The sequence below is a fragment of the Eptesicus fuscus genome, chromosome 13 (genome assembly GCF_027574615.1).
Source record: "Eptesicus fuscus isolate TK198812 chromosome 13, DD_ASM_mEF_20220401, whole genome shotgun sequence".
Taxonomy (NCBI): domain Eukaryota; kingdom Metazoa; phylum Chordata; class Mammalia; order Chiroptera; family Vespertilionidae; genus Eptesicus; species Eptesicus fuscus.
Genome location: NC_072485.1, coordinates 7,063,560 through 7,082,531, shown reverse-complemented (window position 1 = coordinate 7,082,531; position 18,972 = coordinate 7,063,560). Strand labels below are relative to the sequence as shown.

The following is an 18,972-nucleotide window of genomic DNA, read 5'->3' as shown; positions in this document are numbered from 1 at the left end:
AGAGATCCAATGTCATTCTTTTGTATGTGGATATCCAGTTGCCACAGCACCATTTGTTGAAAAGACTGTTCTTTCCCCCATCAAATTGTCCTGTCACCTTTGTGAAAATTCAATTGATCATAACTGTATGGCTTTAAAAGAACTTCTATGCAGATGGACATAGCCAATGGACATAGACAATAGGGGTGTGAAGGCCTGGGGTGGGGGATGGGGGCAGGCTGGGAGAGGACAGTGGGGAGAAAAGGGGACATATGTAATACTTTCAACTATAGAGAATTTTTTTTAAAGAAAGAAAATAATTCGATCTAACCAGGAGGCATAACCACTGGATTCTGAAGGATTGGGGTTTAAGTCCTTTCTCTGTCCATTTCCTAGACCTGTGACCTTGACAAGTTATTTAAATTCCCCAAGTTTCATTTCTTCCTCATTGAAAAGTGGATAAGACCATAGTACCTACCATCTGGCCGGGAGAGCATGTGAAAATTAAGTAAGATGGTATAAGTTCAATTCTTAGTACCATCTCTGCTCTTTGCATGTACTAAAATGTGCCTGTTTTCAATGTTACTATCAATGGATAAATGCTGTGGCTCTTGGGTTTTTTAATCAATGGATCACTATTTCTTACTATTATTTTCCCTTGACATAAAAGAGACATTGTCACACTCACTAGGTGAAAGATAGCCCAATCTGAAAACAAAAACAAACAAACAAATAATTTTAAAAAATAAATGTATGAGTTTATTTCTGAGCTCTCAACTCTTACATTAATCTATACGTCTGCCCTTATGCCAATACCACACTGTCTTGACTACTATAGCTTTGTAGTAAGTTTTGAAATTGGTAAGTGTGAGTCCGCCAACTTATTTATTGGTGGTTTTTTTTAGATCGTTCTGGCTATCCTGGGTCCCTTGTTACAGTTTTCAGTGTATAAGTCTTGTGTGTCTTTTGTTAAATTTATTTTAGTATCTTCAAGTTTACTGATACTTTTTTCTAACCAGTTCTAACCATCAGAAGATAAATATGAAAAAACATGTTTTCTGATTTTATTTTTCTAGTAGTTGCCTTGTTCTATGGTGCGATGGATGAAAGTGTCAGGAGCAACATGGGCCAGTGCTGTTTCTTTCCAAATAAATAAATAAATAAATCCAGAAGCTCGATGTTTTAGTTGTATGCTAGTCACAAAGTGAGCTGGGATTGGAGACATGTTCAACTAAGGGGAGTTGAAAATGGATATGTAATATTCCAGAAAAGATGGGTTTTGTGCCTGAGTTTCCTACAGGGGGGAGAGTGGAACTTCTAAGTGAGAGATGTGATGATTACTCATCCCTAATTTCACTTTGCCAGCACTAAACCTTTCTCGGCAGCTTTCTTCAAATAGCAGGTACTGAGGTGAATGAGATGCAAAATAAATTCATGGTCAGTACATGCCCTTTCTTGAGCAAAACTGGAATTGATAAAGGATCATGGTGACAAACTCTTAGAAGCCAGTTCACTTTAGGGAGCGGTGAGAGGAGAATTTGCATGTATGACCTCACCCAGAAACTCCAGCCCTGAAGCATATAAATAGGTGAGGTCTTAGCAGCTCCAGGCCCAGCAGTTTCCAGACAGATCACAACCATGGCAGTCCTGGGCGCCACACTGCTGTCCCTGTGCCTGGGCACACTGCTCATTTCTGCCAGCTCTGCAGATTCTCCTGACAGATGCATGTTCTTCAGCACAGTCTTCCCCACCACCGGGCCGGGCATCAAGATCAATTCAAACATCTATGAAAGCAACAGAGTCTACACAAGTAAGTAAGAGCCTTTCTCTCTGTTGTCTTTTTTCTCTAAGGGCAGTTTACCAGAATTTCAGAACGTAACTCTCCATCTCTGCTCTCAATTACACAAAACCTGCATTTTTGACCAGGATGGGAAGTGGGGGCAGAAAGAATGAGAACATGTGAGAGAGTAGGTTGGGTGGGGATGCTTCTGCATGCTCCCTGTGCCAAGCCGAGCAACAAGGAGCCATTAAGTTCCAACACCCAGGTTAACTAAGCCCTGGCAAGAGCACACCCATGGCAAGTTCTGACTTAAAGTCGGCATGTTTATTATGTGAAGGGATAAAGATTGCATCACAGTTATCTTCACATCCATTTGATAAGACAGTGCCCCGGTGGATAACTGTATATTGCACAACTCCAGGAGACGCTGTTCTCATTTAGTCCACATGTGAAAAGCCCAGTTCGCTAGACAAGGAAAGTATTGCTCTCCCACCTTCTCTCTGCGGAGCCTGAAGCTGAGAGTTAAATGACTTGCTCAGGGTCTCACTGCTAGTGGCAGAACTGGCTGTTGAATCTTGTTCTTTTCATTCCTAATCCAATGCTTTTCTTAGAGGGACCTAGTAATATTTTACAAGTATCCCTTTTGGGATCACCCAAACCTGCAAGTCAGACAAGTGCTGTCTAATTACTTTCATAACAACATTTAATATAGTGGCTTACATGTATTGGTTCATGTAGCCCCCATAACCTATTAGGTAGAGACCACTGTTGTTCCTGTTTTGTAGATGAGGAGACAGAGGTAGAAATGCTAGTGACTTGCTCAGGTCACAGAGCTACTTGAGTGGTGAAGTTGGGACATGAACCTGAGCAGTCAGAGACTCTGCCGTAACCACTACATTATATACCTCTCAGTTATAGTAATAAGAACGGATACTTCTTACTATGCGGTGGATACTATTCTAAGGGCCAATACTATTATCTTCCCATTTTACAGATGAGAACTGAGGCAGGTAAGTTAAAGTTTTACCCAAGATCACTAGTAACATAGCTAATATTTGAACATAACTAAGAGCCCCGCTTTGTTCAGCCAGGCTATCCAGCTTCAGAGCCTGTCTTCTTATCTACTGTGTTCTCCTGCCTCTCTTAGAACTCTCACCACATTTCGAAACAATACCATGGCCCACAGATTCCGGGCTTCATGACTTCAGCCTGCCTTCACACGCTCATGCCAGCCTGTGCTTTTTTCTATTTTTTTCACGGGGACTGTCACCATAAATGCCTCAGTTTTGATAAGGCTCACTACGTCCTACTCGTTCAGGCAGTGGATCTTGTCCTACAGGGCAGGGAGGACCATCTTGTAATCCAAGATGAAAATAAGGAGGTGTGTGTGACCTTGTATATGAGAAAGGACCTGGGGGGCCAGAGGGACTACTAACTTGAGATAACATATCACAAGGTGGAGGATTTTGCTGTTAAAATGGAAGAAATAGGAACCTACCTTGTGAAGGTTGGGGTGCAGAGAGGAGGGTTATGAGCCTTCTGAAGTAGGAAGACAGGAGAAAGAAGAGTCAAAGGGTGATCAGTAAGATGCCTTACAAAGGAAAGACCCCTTGGAAGGGACCATGCTGGCTGAAAGGGAAATCCCGGCATTTACAACGGCAGTAGGTAGAGTAGGGGGAAGGGGAAGAAGAAAGGGGTCTCAGGTTCATTAAATGCCTACTACACGCAATGTCCGTCCCCAGCCTCACCTTATTTCACCACAGATGTGCTGTAGCTCTGTGATGCGCTGACTGACTCACTGTAGGAATGATTTAAGTTGAGTCAAAATCCTGTGCCCTCAAGAGGTGTGAAGTCCCCGATTGCACACCTGGGTTACACCACAGTCTCCGGATTTCCTCGTAGAGTGTCACTGTGAGACAGCTGGCTGAGACTGAGTAAATGCCCACACAAGCCAACTTCTTATTATTTTGAGTTTGAAATTTTCTAAATTTCAGGGTTTGTGTCAACATTGGTTAGTTATGTATAAATGGCTTGACAGGTCCCAAGACACAGTGGCAGCTCAGGCAGTATCTTAGAACAAGTTCCCTGGGTCTGTCTCCATGTCATTGAAGGAAACCCATAAAGCAGTGACATTTATGTTAAGAATGGACTAGGTCAGCATCCACCTCCATTTTTTACTTCTATGGGCAAGAGGGATGTAACCTGCCCGCCTTTATTCCTGCATCTTCAGCTTTAAGGGCACTGACTGTACAACATTGGATGCAGAGCTTGCTAAATCAATCAGTTAGAAGTTATTTACTGCCCTCCAGGTGCCCAGCACTGGGCTGGACAGATACTGACACAGAGGAAACCACGGTATGTAATTAAGCCAGAATGTAATTAAGCACTCAACTCCACAGTAAAAAAAACGTGTTTCAGGAGTGAGAGGGAAAGAAGGCTGAACTGGCCCGGAGGTGGGACATAGCAGGATCTTAGAGAGTAAATGGGAATGAAATGTGTGATGAAAACGAAGTAAGGATTCCACACAGACAGACAGACGTAAACAGAGACCAGGAGCAGGTGTGAGTCACGTGTGTCTGTGGAACCAGAGGAAGACTGGCTGACCCGAGAGGCGGGGTGCAAATAACAGGGGGAGCTAGGTTTTGAGGGTCATGAAAACTACACGCTGGGCACTGTGCCCGACAGAACAGAAGCAGACTGTTTCCTGCTCTAGAAATAAGGGCCCTTTGAAGGTTTTGGAGAAGAGTGTCTCCTGATGGGAGTGTTGTGTGTGGAAGTCTGATCTGGCCACAGCCTGAATACATGGCTGAATGTGGAGGAGAACGTGGAGCCCAGAAATCCAAATAATACAGATGCTTAGGAGAGAAGAAAGGAGGATAAAAGCCAGAGTGAGAGAGGGAAAGCAGAAGAAAGGACAGAGGCAAGAGCATGCCTGAGGGAGAGCTGACAGACTTGATAACCACCTGGATGACACACACCATGGCTTGCCACAGTCCACCTCACCATCACATACACATCTAGGACAAATGTCAGGTTCTCATAGGGTCTGGCTCCACCCACCTTAATTGGCAATAGCAAAGAAATAAAACAGAGAAATGCATTGCACTAAAAAAAAATTGCAATTGTTTAACACACACTATGTATTAAAGTCTTTGCACTGTTCTTGTTACTCCTCCCAGGAACATTTCTCTTTTTTTAAAATATATTTTTATTGATATCAGAGAGGAAGGGAGAGGGAGAGAGAGATAGAAACATCAATGATGAGAGAGAATCATTGATTGACTGCCTCCTGCACACCCCCTACTGGGGATTGAGCCCACAACCCAGGCATGTGCCCTGATCAGGAATTGAACTGTGGCTTCCTGGTTCATAGGTTGATGCTCAACCACGGAGCCAGGCTGGCCGGGCTCCTCCCAGGAACCTTTCAAAATAAGGTGTCATGATCTCCATATCATAAAGGATAATGTCATTATCTCCATACCTAGAACCAGGCTTGTGCAAAGATGGAATTCAACAAATATTTGTGGAGTGAATAAGGGAACTGAGTCTCAGAGGTGAAATAACTTGTTAGAGCTGGAATTCAGAACCAGCAATGTCGGATCCTATTGTGCTACCTGACCCATTTTCTTTGGTTTGTGAAGGAAAAGTCCTTGAAGGAATTCTTGATGTCTGAAAGGGCCCTGGAGAGCACCTTAGTGCTGAGGAATTCATTCAGAAGGGACCTTCTAAGAGAGGAAATGAACCCACTGAAACGTTCTCTGGAAACTCTCTCCCCATTACACGTCAGAATGCTGGGATTAACGGGTGCCAGTGGGGTCTCTTGTGAATGCATGCTAAGCGAGGTCATAAGAGATTCACCTGAGTGGAGGTTAGGGACTCTGAGGGGTCATTTAACAGGTACCTGGATTAGGGCCCCAGGGTCTCAGAGGCCCCCTCCCTCGCCCTCATCTACGGACACCAAGAGCTTCGGCAAGACTAGGAAGTGGGCTCTGCTTTAATTTGGAATAACATTCCCGATTTTCCGGGAACACTTCCTGGGGACCCACATGACCCTGTCACATGCACCAACCCCTGCTCTGCCCACATCCCACTCCCCCTGAAAGGAGGACAGAGCATCTTTATCCCTCATCTGACAGATGAGAACCGGGCTCCAGAGTTAGGAGCCCACCTCAAATCTCACCCCGGTAGGTAGCAAAACTCTCCTTTTGTCTAACTTTGGCCATGGAAAATTTAGAAAATGCAAATAAAATAATCTGTAATCCCACTACCCAGAAATGACCACAGTTAATATCTTGATGGCTTTCCTTCCAGATGTTTTTAAAACTTCTTTTACAAAAATACTACATGTACATGCTATTTGTAACTTTCTTTTTTCACAGTTAATTTTGATTTCATGACCCTCATCCCTTGTCCTACTACATAGATGGCTGATTGTCGCCTTATCATTTCTTCTCAGTATCGGTGCCTGTGAACAACATCACCAACTCTGTGGTCCTGCGAGCGGTGGACACCAACAACAACAGCTCAATAGGCTTCTGGAACAGAGCAGACCAGTATTGCAACGGCAGCGTCCTCTATCACGTGAGGGACACACGTGAAGGTTCCTTCAAGGCCAACTGGCAATCTCCTCATTCCACGAACATTACAGTGGAGATACAGTAAGAACCTACCTACATATGATTTGCTTGGGTTTTTACAGTTTCATGTTGGGTTTATGCAGTTTTACACTGATCTTGAAGGACACAAAATACAATACAGATATGATGTGGAGAAGTCAGTACTTGTACTCCTTTTCTGCCTTACTATTCTTTGTCCTACCTTTTATCTATAGGAGTTTATACACACACACACACACACACACACACACACACACACATACCAGGTGTGCTCAACACAAATAGAAAGAACTGGTGGTAAAGACAACCAGAGCTGGAGAGTGGATAAAGCAAAATGAATGAATGAATGAATGAATGAATGAATAATACATATATACATATAGTAAAGTAAAGATTTTATTCAGGACTGCTGCAATAGGAGAATAGACCTCAGCACAGAATCAGGTTCAATTCTGAATATAACATGAGCAGATGGAAATTTATAGCCAAGGAGCAGGGAGGGGTCAGTGGATGGAAAGTTCCTGAGAGGAAACATCAAGGCCTATAAGAGGGATTCTGGCTAAACTGGCCTAACAGGATTGTTGCTGAAGGCAGGCCTAGGTGATCAGATAGCATGTGGGGATGGCAGCAAATGAGGAACTCAATCAGACATTGAGGGTTATCAGATATCGAGGGTAAGAGATTCTTGCTAAACAGACTTAGCAGCATTCTTGCTAAAGCTGGATTTTATAAGCAAGTGCAGAAATGGACCAGGAGGAGGCGCCGGAGCCTGAGTGAAGTAAGGTCAAGCAGAGAATCTTTGTCACTGGCGCCCTGTTTGCTTCAGATTCTCTATACTCAAACTGGAGAGTCATTTTTCAAAACATAGATTCATTTTGGAAACAGCTCCTAACAGAAAGTGTGCGGATTGTGTAATAACTTGCCTCCTAGTGTCACACCGAATGGACACAGGCTCCTTCGGAGGTGCGCCAACCAGGGGCTCACATTGCCCATTAACAAAAGCGTTGAGAGTCCTTGCGGTCCTGGACTGCCATTCTGTACTGAAAGGACAAGTCTGTCCAGCAGGTCATGTCCACCGAGGCTCCATGGACATGGTGGTGAGGATGCTGCCACCCCGTCCCACCTCACCTGTCACCATCCCACCTCACCTCCATCCCACCTCACCTGCCATCCCACAACACCTGCCATCCCACCTCACCTGCCACCATCCCACCTCACCGCCATCCCACCTCACCTGCCACCATCCCACCTCACCTGTCACCATCCCACCTCACCTCCATCCCACCTCACCTGCCATCCCACAACACCTGCCATCCCACCTCACCTCCATCCCACCTCACCTGCCATCCCACAACACCTGCCATCCCACCTCACCTGCCACCATCCCACCTCACCGCCATCCCACCTCACCTGCCACCATCCCACCTCACCTGCCACCATCCCACCTCACCGCCATCCCACCTCACCTGACATCCCACCTCACCTGCTACCATCCCACCTCACCTGCCACCCCACCTCACTTGCCATTCCACCTCACCTGACATCCCACCTCACCGCCATCCCACCTCACCTGACATCCCACCTCACCTGCTACCATCCCACCTCACCTGCCACCATCCCACCTCACCTGCCACCATCCCACCTCACCGCCATCCCACCTCACCTGACATCCCACCTCACCTGCTACCATCCCACCTCACCTGACAACCCACAACACCTGCCATCCCACCTCACCTGCTACCATCCCACCTCACCTGCCATCCCACAACACCTGCCATCCCACCTCACCGCCATCCCACCTCACCTCCATCCCACCTCACTTGCCATTCCACCTCACCTGCCATCCCACAGCACCTGCCATCCCACCTCACCTGCCACCATCCCACCTCACCGCCATCCCACCTCACCTGCCACCATCCCACCTCACCGCCATCCCACCTCACCTGACATCCCACCTCACCTGCTACCATCCCACCTCACCTGCCACCATCCCACCTCACCGCCATCCCACCTCACCTGCCACCATCCCACCTCACCGCCATCCCACCTCACCTCCATCCCACCTCACCTGCCATCCCACCTCACCTGCCACCATCCCACCTCACCTCCATCCCACCTCACCTGCCATCCCACAGCACCTGCCATCCCACCTCACCTGCCACCATCCCACCTCACCTCCATCCCACCTCACCTGCCATCCCACAACACCTGCCATCCCACCTCACCTGCCACCATCCCACCTCACCTGCCCTGCCCTAGGATCTCACTGGCTCCCGCAGAGCCACTTGCAGGAGTAGAATTCCCAAAGGAGCACTGACAATCCAGCCTTGCCCCAGCGCAGTCCCTTAGAGGCCAGGCCAGGCTAATTAAGACAATGGTCCCTTCATCTCTCCTCATTAAAGCCTCCACACACCACGCAACAACAGATAAAAGACAAAGCAGTGACACTCTGCAATAGAAACAGCACATTCCCGCCGACAGTGCGGTCTCCAGACCTTCCTGGCTCACAGCAGCTGTGATGCACTGACTTTGCTGCTTGTTGGCAATGTACATACATGGCCTCGGTCAGCAAAGCTGACAAAGAGAGGGGAGCAGCACAGCACTGTGAGGGGCTCCACTGTGCTGGGGAGGGCACAGAAGCGAAGGGAAGAGGTCCCTGGCCAGGAGCCTTACTTACAGTGAGGAAAGGCCTGTACAGAAGTGATTACTGAGGTCAAATATCACTTGCTCACCATCCAGTACTTGAACTGTCCCTAAACTCCCCGATAAGTTCCCAAACCTGTTTCCACTCTCTCAACTTCCACTACTTTGTCAGAGCACATGTCACCACTGTGATCAATTAGTCTGTTAGTTGATTATTCATTTAAAATCTGTCTCTCTGAAGGGACTCTAAGTGCCACAAGGGTAAGATCATGCCTAACTGATTCACTACTGCCCCTCAGCACCATGCACAGTGATTGGCGTGTTGTACACTCTCCTTAATTAACTGTCGAATGTATGAACAAGAGGCTGATATAATAATGGACCCATTAATAGAAGAACAACAGACCAAGCTCTACAGATCATTTCATGAACACTAAGCACCTACTATGTGTCAATCATTGTTGATAACAGAACCTGCTCTCAAACAACAGAACCTGCTCTCAAACAGCTGGCCCTCTAGTGCGGGAGAGGCTCACAGCAGGACAATGCATAGAGGGGCCCATCCCTCTGATGGCAATCTGCCTGGGTTAAGGATAACAAGTTCATAGAGTTACTGTTACATCTGTGGGCAGACATGGTCTGGATGGATAGCACAGGCAGAAGGACTGGCTTGAACAAAGACCAGAGGTGTATACCAGCCCCTGGGGAGTTTAGGGGGGTGAAGTTGGTTGATTTGGGGGAGGGAAGTAGACATGATCTTCTCTGGAGCAAAATCATAGATCTTAGTTAAGACAATATAGAGGCCCTGGCCAAGTAGCTCAGTTAGTTAGAACGTCATCCTGATAGGACAAGGTCAGGCTACATACAGAAGGAAACCAATGAATGCATGGATAGGTGGAACAAAAAGTCGATGTTTCTCTCTCTCTCTCTCTCTCTCTCTCTCTCTCTCTCTCTCTCTCTTTTCTCTCTCTCTCTCAAATCAATAGATTTTAAAAAAATTTTTTTAATTAAAAGAAAAAAGACAATATAGAGCAGACCAGTATTCAATGATCTGTAGGGCAAGTAAGCACAAAAGGAATTAAGAGGTTGGGGTCATCTGGGAAGGCAGAAATGTGAGCAGAACTTGTGGACTCCATGGCTGAGGTCCTCACCATTATCTTTCATTGATTTGCCCTCCACAGAGCCTTCGTTATCAATTTCTACAGAGTGGCCACCTTTTCTTATCTGAAACTGGAAAAACAAGGTAAGTTCCTTTGCAGCCCCTTTACATATCTGGCAGTGAACACAGTCAGCCTGAAAGTTACCTGGTGGGGGCCTACAAAAGCCTTCTGGTCGTGTGTTATCTAGATATCAATTGAGCCTTCTAGCACCTTGAGACCTACATAAGATTGGCCCCACCCTTTTTCCTATGCCCCGTAGAAAACAAAAGCCATCCCCAAGATTTCCGCCAATCCCCAGGGGCCTCATATTCTCAGAGTCACCTGTGCCTGCAGAATCCCGCTTCCTCAGGACCCATTCCTGTTCAGCACCTCGTAGACACCAGCATGAAAGCCAGCTCCTTCCTTAGTTTCCACAAAGACTTCCCACTCACAGAAAACCTTCACAGTACTGAACGCTTTACAGGAATGAGGGGCAGAAGTGCACACAAAGGGGTTGACAGCATAAGAATACCAAACACTCATTCATTCTCAGAACGGCCTTTGGCCACCACCACTACCACCAGGAATCTCCACTGCTCTTCCACAGGGTGTGGTCCTCAACCTCAAACCACCCTGAGGCTTCTCGCCCTCCTTCCCCCTCTCTGTCCCCTGTGTTCTCTCACTCCCCTCTAGGGAGCTAAAACAAATTCAAGAAATTGAGGTTCAGAAAGTAAATGGAAAAACCAGGGCTCAAATCCCACCTTATACTTTTTACACTTTTCTTAGACTTACATCAAAACTATAAAGACAATCCCTTTTTTAAATGAAGGTTTTAAATACAAGGTTCAACTAAGCACAAGGAACATCAGCCTCTCTAACGTCCAGATAACTAGTCTTCCTCGGGATCCCGCTGCCGGTTTCCCACCCGTCATATGCTGCAAATGCGGTCAAAGGGATATCCATTTTCAAAACAAATTTTGACGTGATTATGCCTAACAAACTATTATGTGAAAGCCTTAACTGTTGCCTTGGTGGTTTCCCCTCTGTGAGAAGACTGGGTGTTATTTTCTTCCTCGAGGACATTTTCGAGATGAGCATGAGTGTAAATGCTAAGAAGGAGGAGGGGAAACGTATGTTTCTAATCAGGACTCCTTATCTCCATGCTAATAAAATCCAGTTAAAAAAATAAAAATAAAGTGGTTGTGTCAGACTTTCTGGCTCAGTGAGATGCTAGAGAAACATTTGCCCTGGGTAAATACTAAGTGAGATAAGACAATGCCACTGACTTACAGGTCCCTCCAGGGAGCAGAAGAATGCATGGGCCTAAGCAACTCACTGGATTTGCTTATTGAGTTCTGCTCATGTCCCTTCTTCTTTTTTGTTTTAATGTACCTTTATCGATTTCAGAGAGGAAGGAAGAGGGAGAGAGAGATAGAAACATCAATGATGAGAGAGAATCATCGATTGGCTGACTCCTGCACGCCTCTCACTGGGGATCAAGCCCACAACCCGGGCATGTGCCCTGACTGGGCATCAAACCATGACCTCAACCACTGAGCAACACAGGTCGGGCTGTCCCCTCTTCTCTATAGTCCCCTCTGTGGTCCACTTAGACCTTTACAGGTATCATTGCCAAACTCTAGTTTTTCCAGATCAGACATCCATTCTCCCACCCCACCCCCACCCCACCTCCAGGCTACAGGCCTGGCTTTCTCTGCTTCTCAGCAAGGCAACCTCAGAGAACCAGTGTGTGGTCAGATCCCTGCACAGGAAGTGCCGGTGCCTCAGCAACCACGGAAAGAGGTTCAGGGGTTTGGACAGCACCTCTTTCCATTTACTTTAAAGCAGGAGTAGGCATCCGCAGGTCTGTATGGTAACTAGTTCTTACAAGCTTTACATGCAACCTTTGAAATTAGCAATGAAAAATAAAACTGTACCATTCTGGATCATATTTGCCTGATGGATCTAATACAATATTAAGGACACTTGAGAGCCGACAACCTACCCAACAACAAATTCAGTAGTTATATAAATTCCTTCCCCTGTGGGACTACGTAGACCTTACGGGTAGATAGTGTTCTTTCTCTCCATGACGTTCTGTACGCCATAGCTTTCCCTTCCGCTACATACACTTGGCCCTTGAGACATGCTTATTGAATTCTGCTCATGAACTCTGGCTCCAGCGTCGCATCAGATTAGCCTCATTTTCCAGCGTAGATTCTGATGTCCTTTTTTTTCCCCAGCAATGATCACCTCGTCACCCTCCATGACCTCCATGACCAGGCAGACCACGACCCAAAGCCCAACGACAAACCGAATCCAAACCACAGCCCGAAGCCCAACAACAAACCGAATCCTAACCACAGCCCAAACCGCAGCCTCAACTCTAACCACAACCAAAAGCTTCGCCAACAGAATCTTCCTCAGCCCCATCACAGATGCCATCCAGATCCTGCTCGTCTTCCTCACCAGCAAACTCCTCTTCTAGAAAGATGCTAAGGAAACCATTGTTCCTGCCTCTGCTACATCCTCCTGCGTTCAGTTCCAAGCCAGGGCTCCGTCATGTGTGTGAATGAAGGCCTCATGTTCTCAAATGTACAACTCTCCTGCCATTGCTTTAGACCAAAAAGGAGACTTGGTTGAGAGTAGCCAGCTCACTCACTAGTGGACTTGGGGCACACAGATGTTCAACTAAATCTTTCAGGCTTTTTGTAACTACTTAGAGCTGGTCTGGGGGTAACCTGGAATTCTGGCTGTAGGTTTAACATGTTGACAGCCAGTTCCATCGCCAGTCTAAACTTTTGTTCATTCCCAAATGATTCCCCTGAGTCTCTGTGGGAAGAACCTTTCCTCACTTTCAAGATGATCTCCGATTTCTGGCCAAACCCACCCAGGTTACACAGAGTGTGTTGACTCATGTGACTCAGCAGGAAAGGAGAAGCAACCCTCATTCTGCCGGCAACACCAGTAGCATTAGAAGGGCAAGGAAATAGGAATGTACCATGTCTGAGCAGCCAAAAATAGGGACAGATTATGGATAAAGGCATTATTTTCTATGTCATACCAAAAAAAACTATATTCCAAACAAGAACAATGTGTTAAACTCAAATTCTTTAATAAGTGATTATCTTAAAATACAGAGAATGTTATCTAATTTTATTCATTTGTGCAAGCATTAAAAATTTAATAAAATGATGAAAGTATGTATGTTTTCAAGGCCAGATCTAGGGGTAAAATTTTCTCAATTTTAATATTCCTCAAGTGCAAACTGGTCACTTTTCCCCTAACAGTGTTGTCCACTAGGAGAAATGGACAAAATATTTATAATATTCACAATACAATGTGAAGCCAAAAGAAAGCATGGTATTTCCTGTGACAGCCAACAAAGTTTTCTTTTAGTAATTGTTAAACTAGGGGCCTGCTGCATGAAGATTCGTGCACAGGGGTGGGTCCCTCAACCCGACCTGCAACCTCTCCAATCTGGGAGCCCTCAGGGAGCCCTCTCCAATCCCAGAGTTTGTGTCTGTCTTTGCAATCATATGAGTGAATTGTCTGAGACCCCCAACCCAGTTTGGTTTGGTGCTCACAGAATAATAGAGGTCTTTTTTTTTTCTTTGCTCCATTGATGGAGATTTCCTAGAAGTTGCAGGATATCTTCCTTTTAATTTTTCCTCAACACTGTGACTTTACTTATGTCTCTCACCTTTGCTTTCCCTCCATCCCGCACCCGAAACAGTAACTTGCTCCAGGTTCACTTTGATCTAGGACAGTGATGGCGAACCTATGACACGCGTGTCAGCACTGACACGTGTAGCCATTTCTGACTCCAAGACTCTAGTCGCAAATGTTTCATCCTCCCCTATTAGACACTCTGTGCTGGAGGTCTGTAGGCCAAAACAACAGAAGTCCGGCACAGAGCATCTAGTTCTGGGACTTCCAGTTAAGCTAGGATCTTTGCCCTCACTTCTGCCGGCAGAGCAGGGAGCAGCGGAACGCAGCAGGGGACGCATCTCTGGGGGCCCTGCCATTACCAGTAACCAAATAACAGTTAACCACAGCAACCATTATCTACTGTTCTGGGTGTCATGGATTTCTAATCCATCATTACTGAGATAAGTGAGGGGGAGGCTGGGAGAGGCGAGGGTTTGTGGCGTGCTATGGGTGCCATTACCTGCCATTAGAAATAGCGGCAGCCATTTTAATTCACATAAGGAACACCATCTTGCTCCATAGTACAGACTCCATTTCACCACTATTACTGTTGTGCATCCTTATTAACCCCTATTTCTGCTTATTAACCCTGCCCTTTCCTAAAAGACAGTTATATGCACCATTTTGTGGTTAGCTAGGCTAGTTAACCCCTAATTGCCTGCAGGCCTAACAAGCTATCTATAATTCTATCTTCTGTCACTGCCCCCCTGATGGAGAATCCAAAAAATAAAAAACTAAGGTTAAGTAAAGGAAGTGGTAGTAGCAGTGGCCGACCCTTTCAAGAGACATGGACCGAGATGTATGGCTTTATAGAAAAAAATGGCAGATCATTTTGCATTCTATGTACTGAAACGGTAGTAAGCAGAACGTGGAATATAAATAGACATTTTGAAACTAATCATTCACAGCTCTTGGAAAAAAGTGAGGATGAAAGGAAGGAATACATTTCCAGGCAGCTACACCTTTATAAGAGCCAATCTAATTTCATCCTTAAATATTTATGAAAGGCTCTACAAATGTAACATCTGCAAGTTTGAGCATTGCTCACTCTATAGCTCAGCATGGAAAAGCGCTCAGTGAGGGAGAATTTATTAAAGAAACTCTCCTAAGATGTGCACCAGTTCTATTTCACGATATGCAGAATAAAGATGTAATTATTAAGAGAATATCTGAGTTACCACTCAGTAGAAATATCACAAAAGACCGAATAATGAGACTGAACACAAATGTACAACATCAATTAACCTTTTGCACTTGGATGTCGAGTGTGACTCGACATGGTTAGCATTAGAATAAAGGAATCGAAAAAAGCAAGCAAGTGCAAAGGGTTAAAGAGAGACATAAGGAAGTTTAAATATTTTTCGATCTCTCTTGATGAAACTACTGATGTCACATCACATGCTCAGTTGGCCATTATTGGTCGATATTCTGATGGTCTCACAATGAGAGAAGAGTTGATAAAGTTAGTATCAGTGTCAACAAGTAAATCAGGAAGCAAAATATGTAAGGTTGTTATACAAACATTTCGTGACCTAAGCATTGATATCTCTAAAGTTGTGTCAGTGACGACAGATGGGGCACCAAATATGGTGAGGAAAAAAGTCGGATTTGTCAAATTGTTTACAGAAGCTATTGGACATCCGATTGTGCCTTTTCATTGTATTTTCCATCAGGAGGCTTTATGTGCCAAGGCAGGATTCACCGACTTAAATGACTTAATGTCAGTTGTTACAAAAATAGTTAATTTAATAGCTGCTCGCCCCCTTCACAAGCGAGAATTTTCGGCACTTTTACTGGAGGTTGATTCCACCTACAGTGGACTGCTGATGTACAATAATGTAAGATGGCTGAGCCAAGGCAAAGTTCTTGAGCGCTCTGTGGAGTGCTTTGAAGAAATTAAGGTATTTCTTGATGATAAGGATCTGGGAAACTTTCCTCAGCTTAATGATGATAAGTGGGTCAACACCCTGATGTTTTTTACAGATCTCTCTGTTCATATTAATGAACTGAACTTAAAGTTACAAGGTTTTGGCAAAAGTATTGACGTTATGTTTGGGTACATAAAAGCTTTTGGAAGTAAAGTTAAAATTTTCAAGCGAGATGTAGAAACTAAAACTTATAAGTATTTTCCTCGAGTAACAAAGTATTTTGAGAAGGCCAGTGCAGCTGTACAAAATGAAATGGAACTCTTGCATATGAAGTACCAGCATGTTTTAGACTCGTTACTTGACCAGTTTAGTGATAGATTTAGTCAATTTAGAAGTCTAGAACAGATTCATGAAAATAATTAAGTATCCTGATGTAGTAGTAGTCTACAGTAGTTTGGAATTAAATTGTTTCCAATGGATGCAAATTGATGATTTGGAGATGCAACTTGCAGAATTTCAAGACAGTATCTGGGCTCAGGTGTTTGTTGTCAACTTGAGGTCAAAGCTTGAGAATCTGGGAAGGTGCCGCTTGGAGAATCAAGAGGAGTGCCACTACGAATAGGAAATTTGGAGTGCCTGGAACCGACTACCAGACACTTTTAGCACCCTGAAAAATATAGCAATGGCTTTACTCACAATTTTTCCCTCTACATACTTTTGTGAGGCCTTATTCTCAGTGTTAAATAATATCAAAACCAACAAAAGAAACAGATTGACAGATGAAGTTAGTAGCGCTTGCTTGGGCCTGAAGTGTACAAAATACCAACCTTCAACTGAAGATTTAGCCAATGAAATTCAGCAACAAAAAAGTCACTAATAGGCAGGTTAGTTAAAGAATTCCCCCTCACCCTCACTTATCTTAGTTCACAGCACCCCACACAAGCTAAATAATATCAAGACCAACAAAAGAAACTGACTGACGGATGAACAAAGAAGTCACTAAGCAGGTAAGTTAAATATTTAGTTTTTGGTTTACTAAATACAATTATATATAACAATTATACATTTATGTTATTTAAACTATAAATATCACGAAATAATGTTTTTTCCTCAAAGTGACACACTACCCGAGTTATGCTCAGTTTTTTGGCGAAGTTTGACACATCGAGCTCAAAAGGTTGCCCATCACTGATCTTGGAGATCCCTCAACATGTCTGCCACCAGAACTACGATTCCCAGCATTCCTGGTGCTCCCCACACTCTTGGTTTCCAATTCCGGCCCAGGGGCTGCACAAATCAAAAGGACTGCAAACTCCAGCCGCCCCCAGGCCGGGCTGACAGGACCAGACACTCCAGTGGCATCCCCAGGACCCCAGCCACTCAGCGCCAGTGCACATGCACGCACTTGCCACAGGCTCGAAGCGGGCAGGGTCCCAGGGATGCCTGCCACATCACCCCAGCTACGCAGAGGGCAGGTGGACCTTCCCTCCCCTCCCCCCGCCCCTTGGCACCTGTGTGCGTGCAGTTATGCTCAGTTTTTTGGCGAAGATGGGAGCCTACCATCTTTGTCGGGTTGATTTGCATACTCACTCCTAATTGGCTGTAGGCATCACAGGGGTACGATCAATTTAGATATTTGTCTATTATTAGTATAGATTCCAGAATGCCAACATCTAGTGACTGCCTTTCTCAAGAACAGTTTCTTTCAATTCCTCCTTTTTCCCTGTGAATAGGCCATACTTTCCTATTTTGTAGGCCTTTTATATTTTTGAAAACTGAACGTTTTGAATATTATAACATAGTGATTCTGGAATCAGATTCTCCCTTCTCTCCACGGTTGCTGCTTGTTGAGTCATCCATCTGTTCAGTGACTTTTCCAAACGACTTCTGCAAAAACTGCCTTCTCGTGTGGTCACCACAGTCTCTTTCCTGCTGTCGCAGCAGTCAGCCAGTGACCCGACAGATTTTAAGTGTCAAATTTGACAGCCTTTCTTCATTAAGCATCCCCCAGAAGGTGTGAGGTTTGTTTTTTGGTGTGTTTGGATTTTTTTTTTTAATTAAATTCTAGATATTAACGGCAGTGAGTCCTGAGCCTGCAGGCTAGGAACAAGTTTCATATTTAAAACTTTCACGGTCCAACCTGGCCCCCATCCCAGTTTCAATGTGGAAGGTGTGACAAATATCTGGCAAAGATACTCTCTGAAGCTGGGAAACTTTTAAACTCAAAGAAATCTGGGTGAATTCAGAGGAGCTGAGCAAGGAGGCTGGCCCAGCAGGCAAGACGCCTGTAAATTCCAGTTCTGCTGCGAGTAGAAAGGTAACCTTTAACAAGTGGCATCACAGTCTCCCACCTTGGTTTTCTCATCTGTAGGTAAGAGGTATCTGCAGGTCTCAATTTTTATTTCTCTGTCATAGCCAGACATCTTTGTTAAGGTCTAGTCAGAGATGGTAAGAAGGCATGATCTTACGCCATATCTGACTGACGGACAGAGGCTGCCGGGACCACTGTTAAGGAGGATTCTGGAGCAAAATCCAGGCTCAGAAATAGTGTTGTGCTCAACAAGTGATCTCCTCCTTGGGCTCCGGAGACAGGAATGAAAGCAGCACAGCCTCCAGGTGGCTGGCCTTCCTAGTCACTCCTTAAGCAGCTGGGATAGCGGAATAAGAGGAAGGGCTACAGAAGTCCACACATCCTCACTCTCAGGAACAGCTAATCCTCATCCTCATCTTTTTAATCAACCTCCCGAACCTGATAGGAAACTGTGATACACCAACAGGGAAAAAATGCACATGAGCAACTGCAAGGAAGCCCACAGGCTCTAACCTCACGCACAGTAAAGAGATGAACAATAGGTGGACTTGCCTAACCTTGTTCTTCTACTTTTCTTGCTTGTAGCATCATGCTTTGTAAATTCAGGGCATTTTTATTCTGTGATAGAAACAGCAACTGCCTGCCCAGCATAACGCACTTTGAGAAAGTAGGAAAGAAAACTGACGCCTTGCAAATCCCATTACCTCAAAGACCTTCACAGAAAGAGTCCCAACCTGGTCAATGACCAACTGTAACACCAGCCATTCAGAAGAGGCAGAAAATTTAGACAGTATTGTATAGTGCCTGCCAACACCCACTTTACTCTGTAAAGTAGATGTTTAAAATATTAATAATGAAGTAAAGCTTTATTATTTCATAAGAGCATTAGGCAATTATCTTAAAGCATAAACTCAAGTTAGGCTGC

At 45.0% G+C, this 18,972-nt stretch overlaps 2 protein-coding genes across 4 annotated transcripts in view; one reads left to right on the top strand and one right to left on the bottom strand.

Moving 5' to 3' along the window:
• PTS (6-pyruvoyltetrahydropterin synthase) overlaps window positions 1-18,972 on the bottom strand; it is a 63,260-nt gene that overhangs the window by 22,310 nt on the left and 21,978 nt on the right. The gene's annotated exons all lie outside the window — the stretch shown is intronic.
• PLET1 (placenta expressed transcript 1) lies at window positions 1,574-13,360 on the top strand. The gene is made up of 4 exons (XM_054724716.1): window positions 1,574-1,789; window positions 6,216-6,417; window positions 10,200-10,261; window positions 12,401-13,360. Exons 1-4 carry the CDS (start codon window positions 1,618-1,620, stop codon window positions 12,643-12,645), a joined length of 681 nt encoding a protein of 226 aa, XP_054580691.1. The 5' UTR covers window positions 1,574-1,617; the 3' UTR covers window positions 12,646-13,360.

What these genes read in the sequence shown, in the direction of transcription:
- PLET1 (XM_054724716.1), top strand. Translation starts at nt 1,618, where the DNA reads ATGGCAGTCCTGGGCGCCACACTGCTGTCCCTGTGCCTGGGCACACTG. An exon ending in AAGCAACAGAGTCTACACAA is followed by an intron (nt 1,790 to 6,215) that starts GTAAGTAAGAGC and finishes ATTTCTTCTCAG; the next exon opens with TATCGGTGCCTGTGAACAAC. An exon ending in AACATTACAGTGGAGATACA is followed by an intron (nt 6,418 to 10,199) that starts GTAAGAACCTAC and finishes TGCCCTCCACAG; the next exon opens with AGCCTTCGTTATCAATTTCT.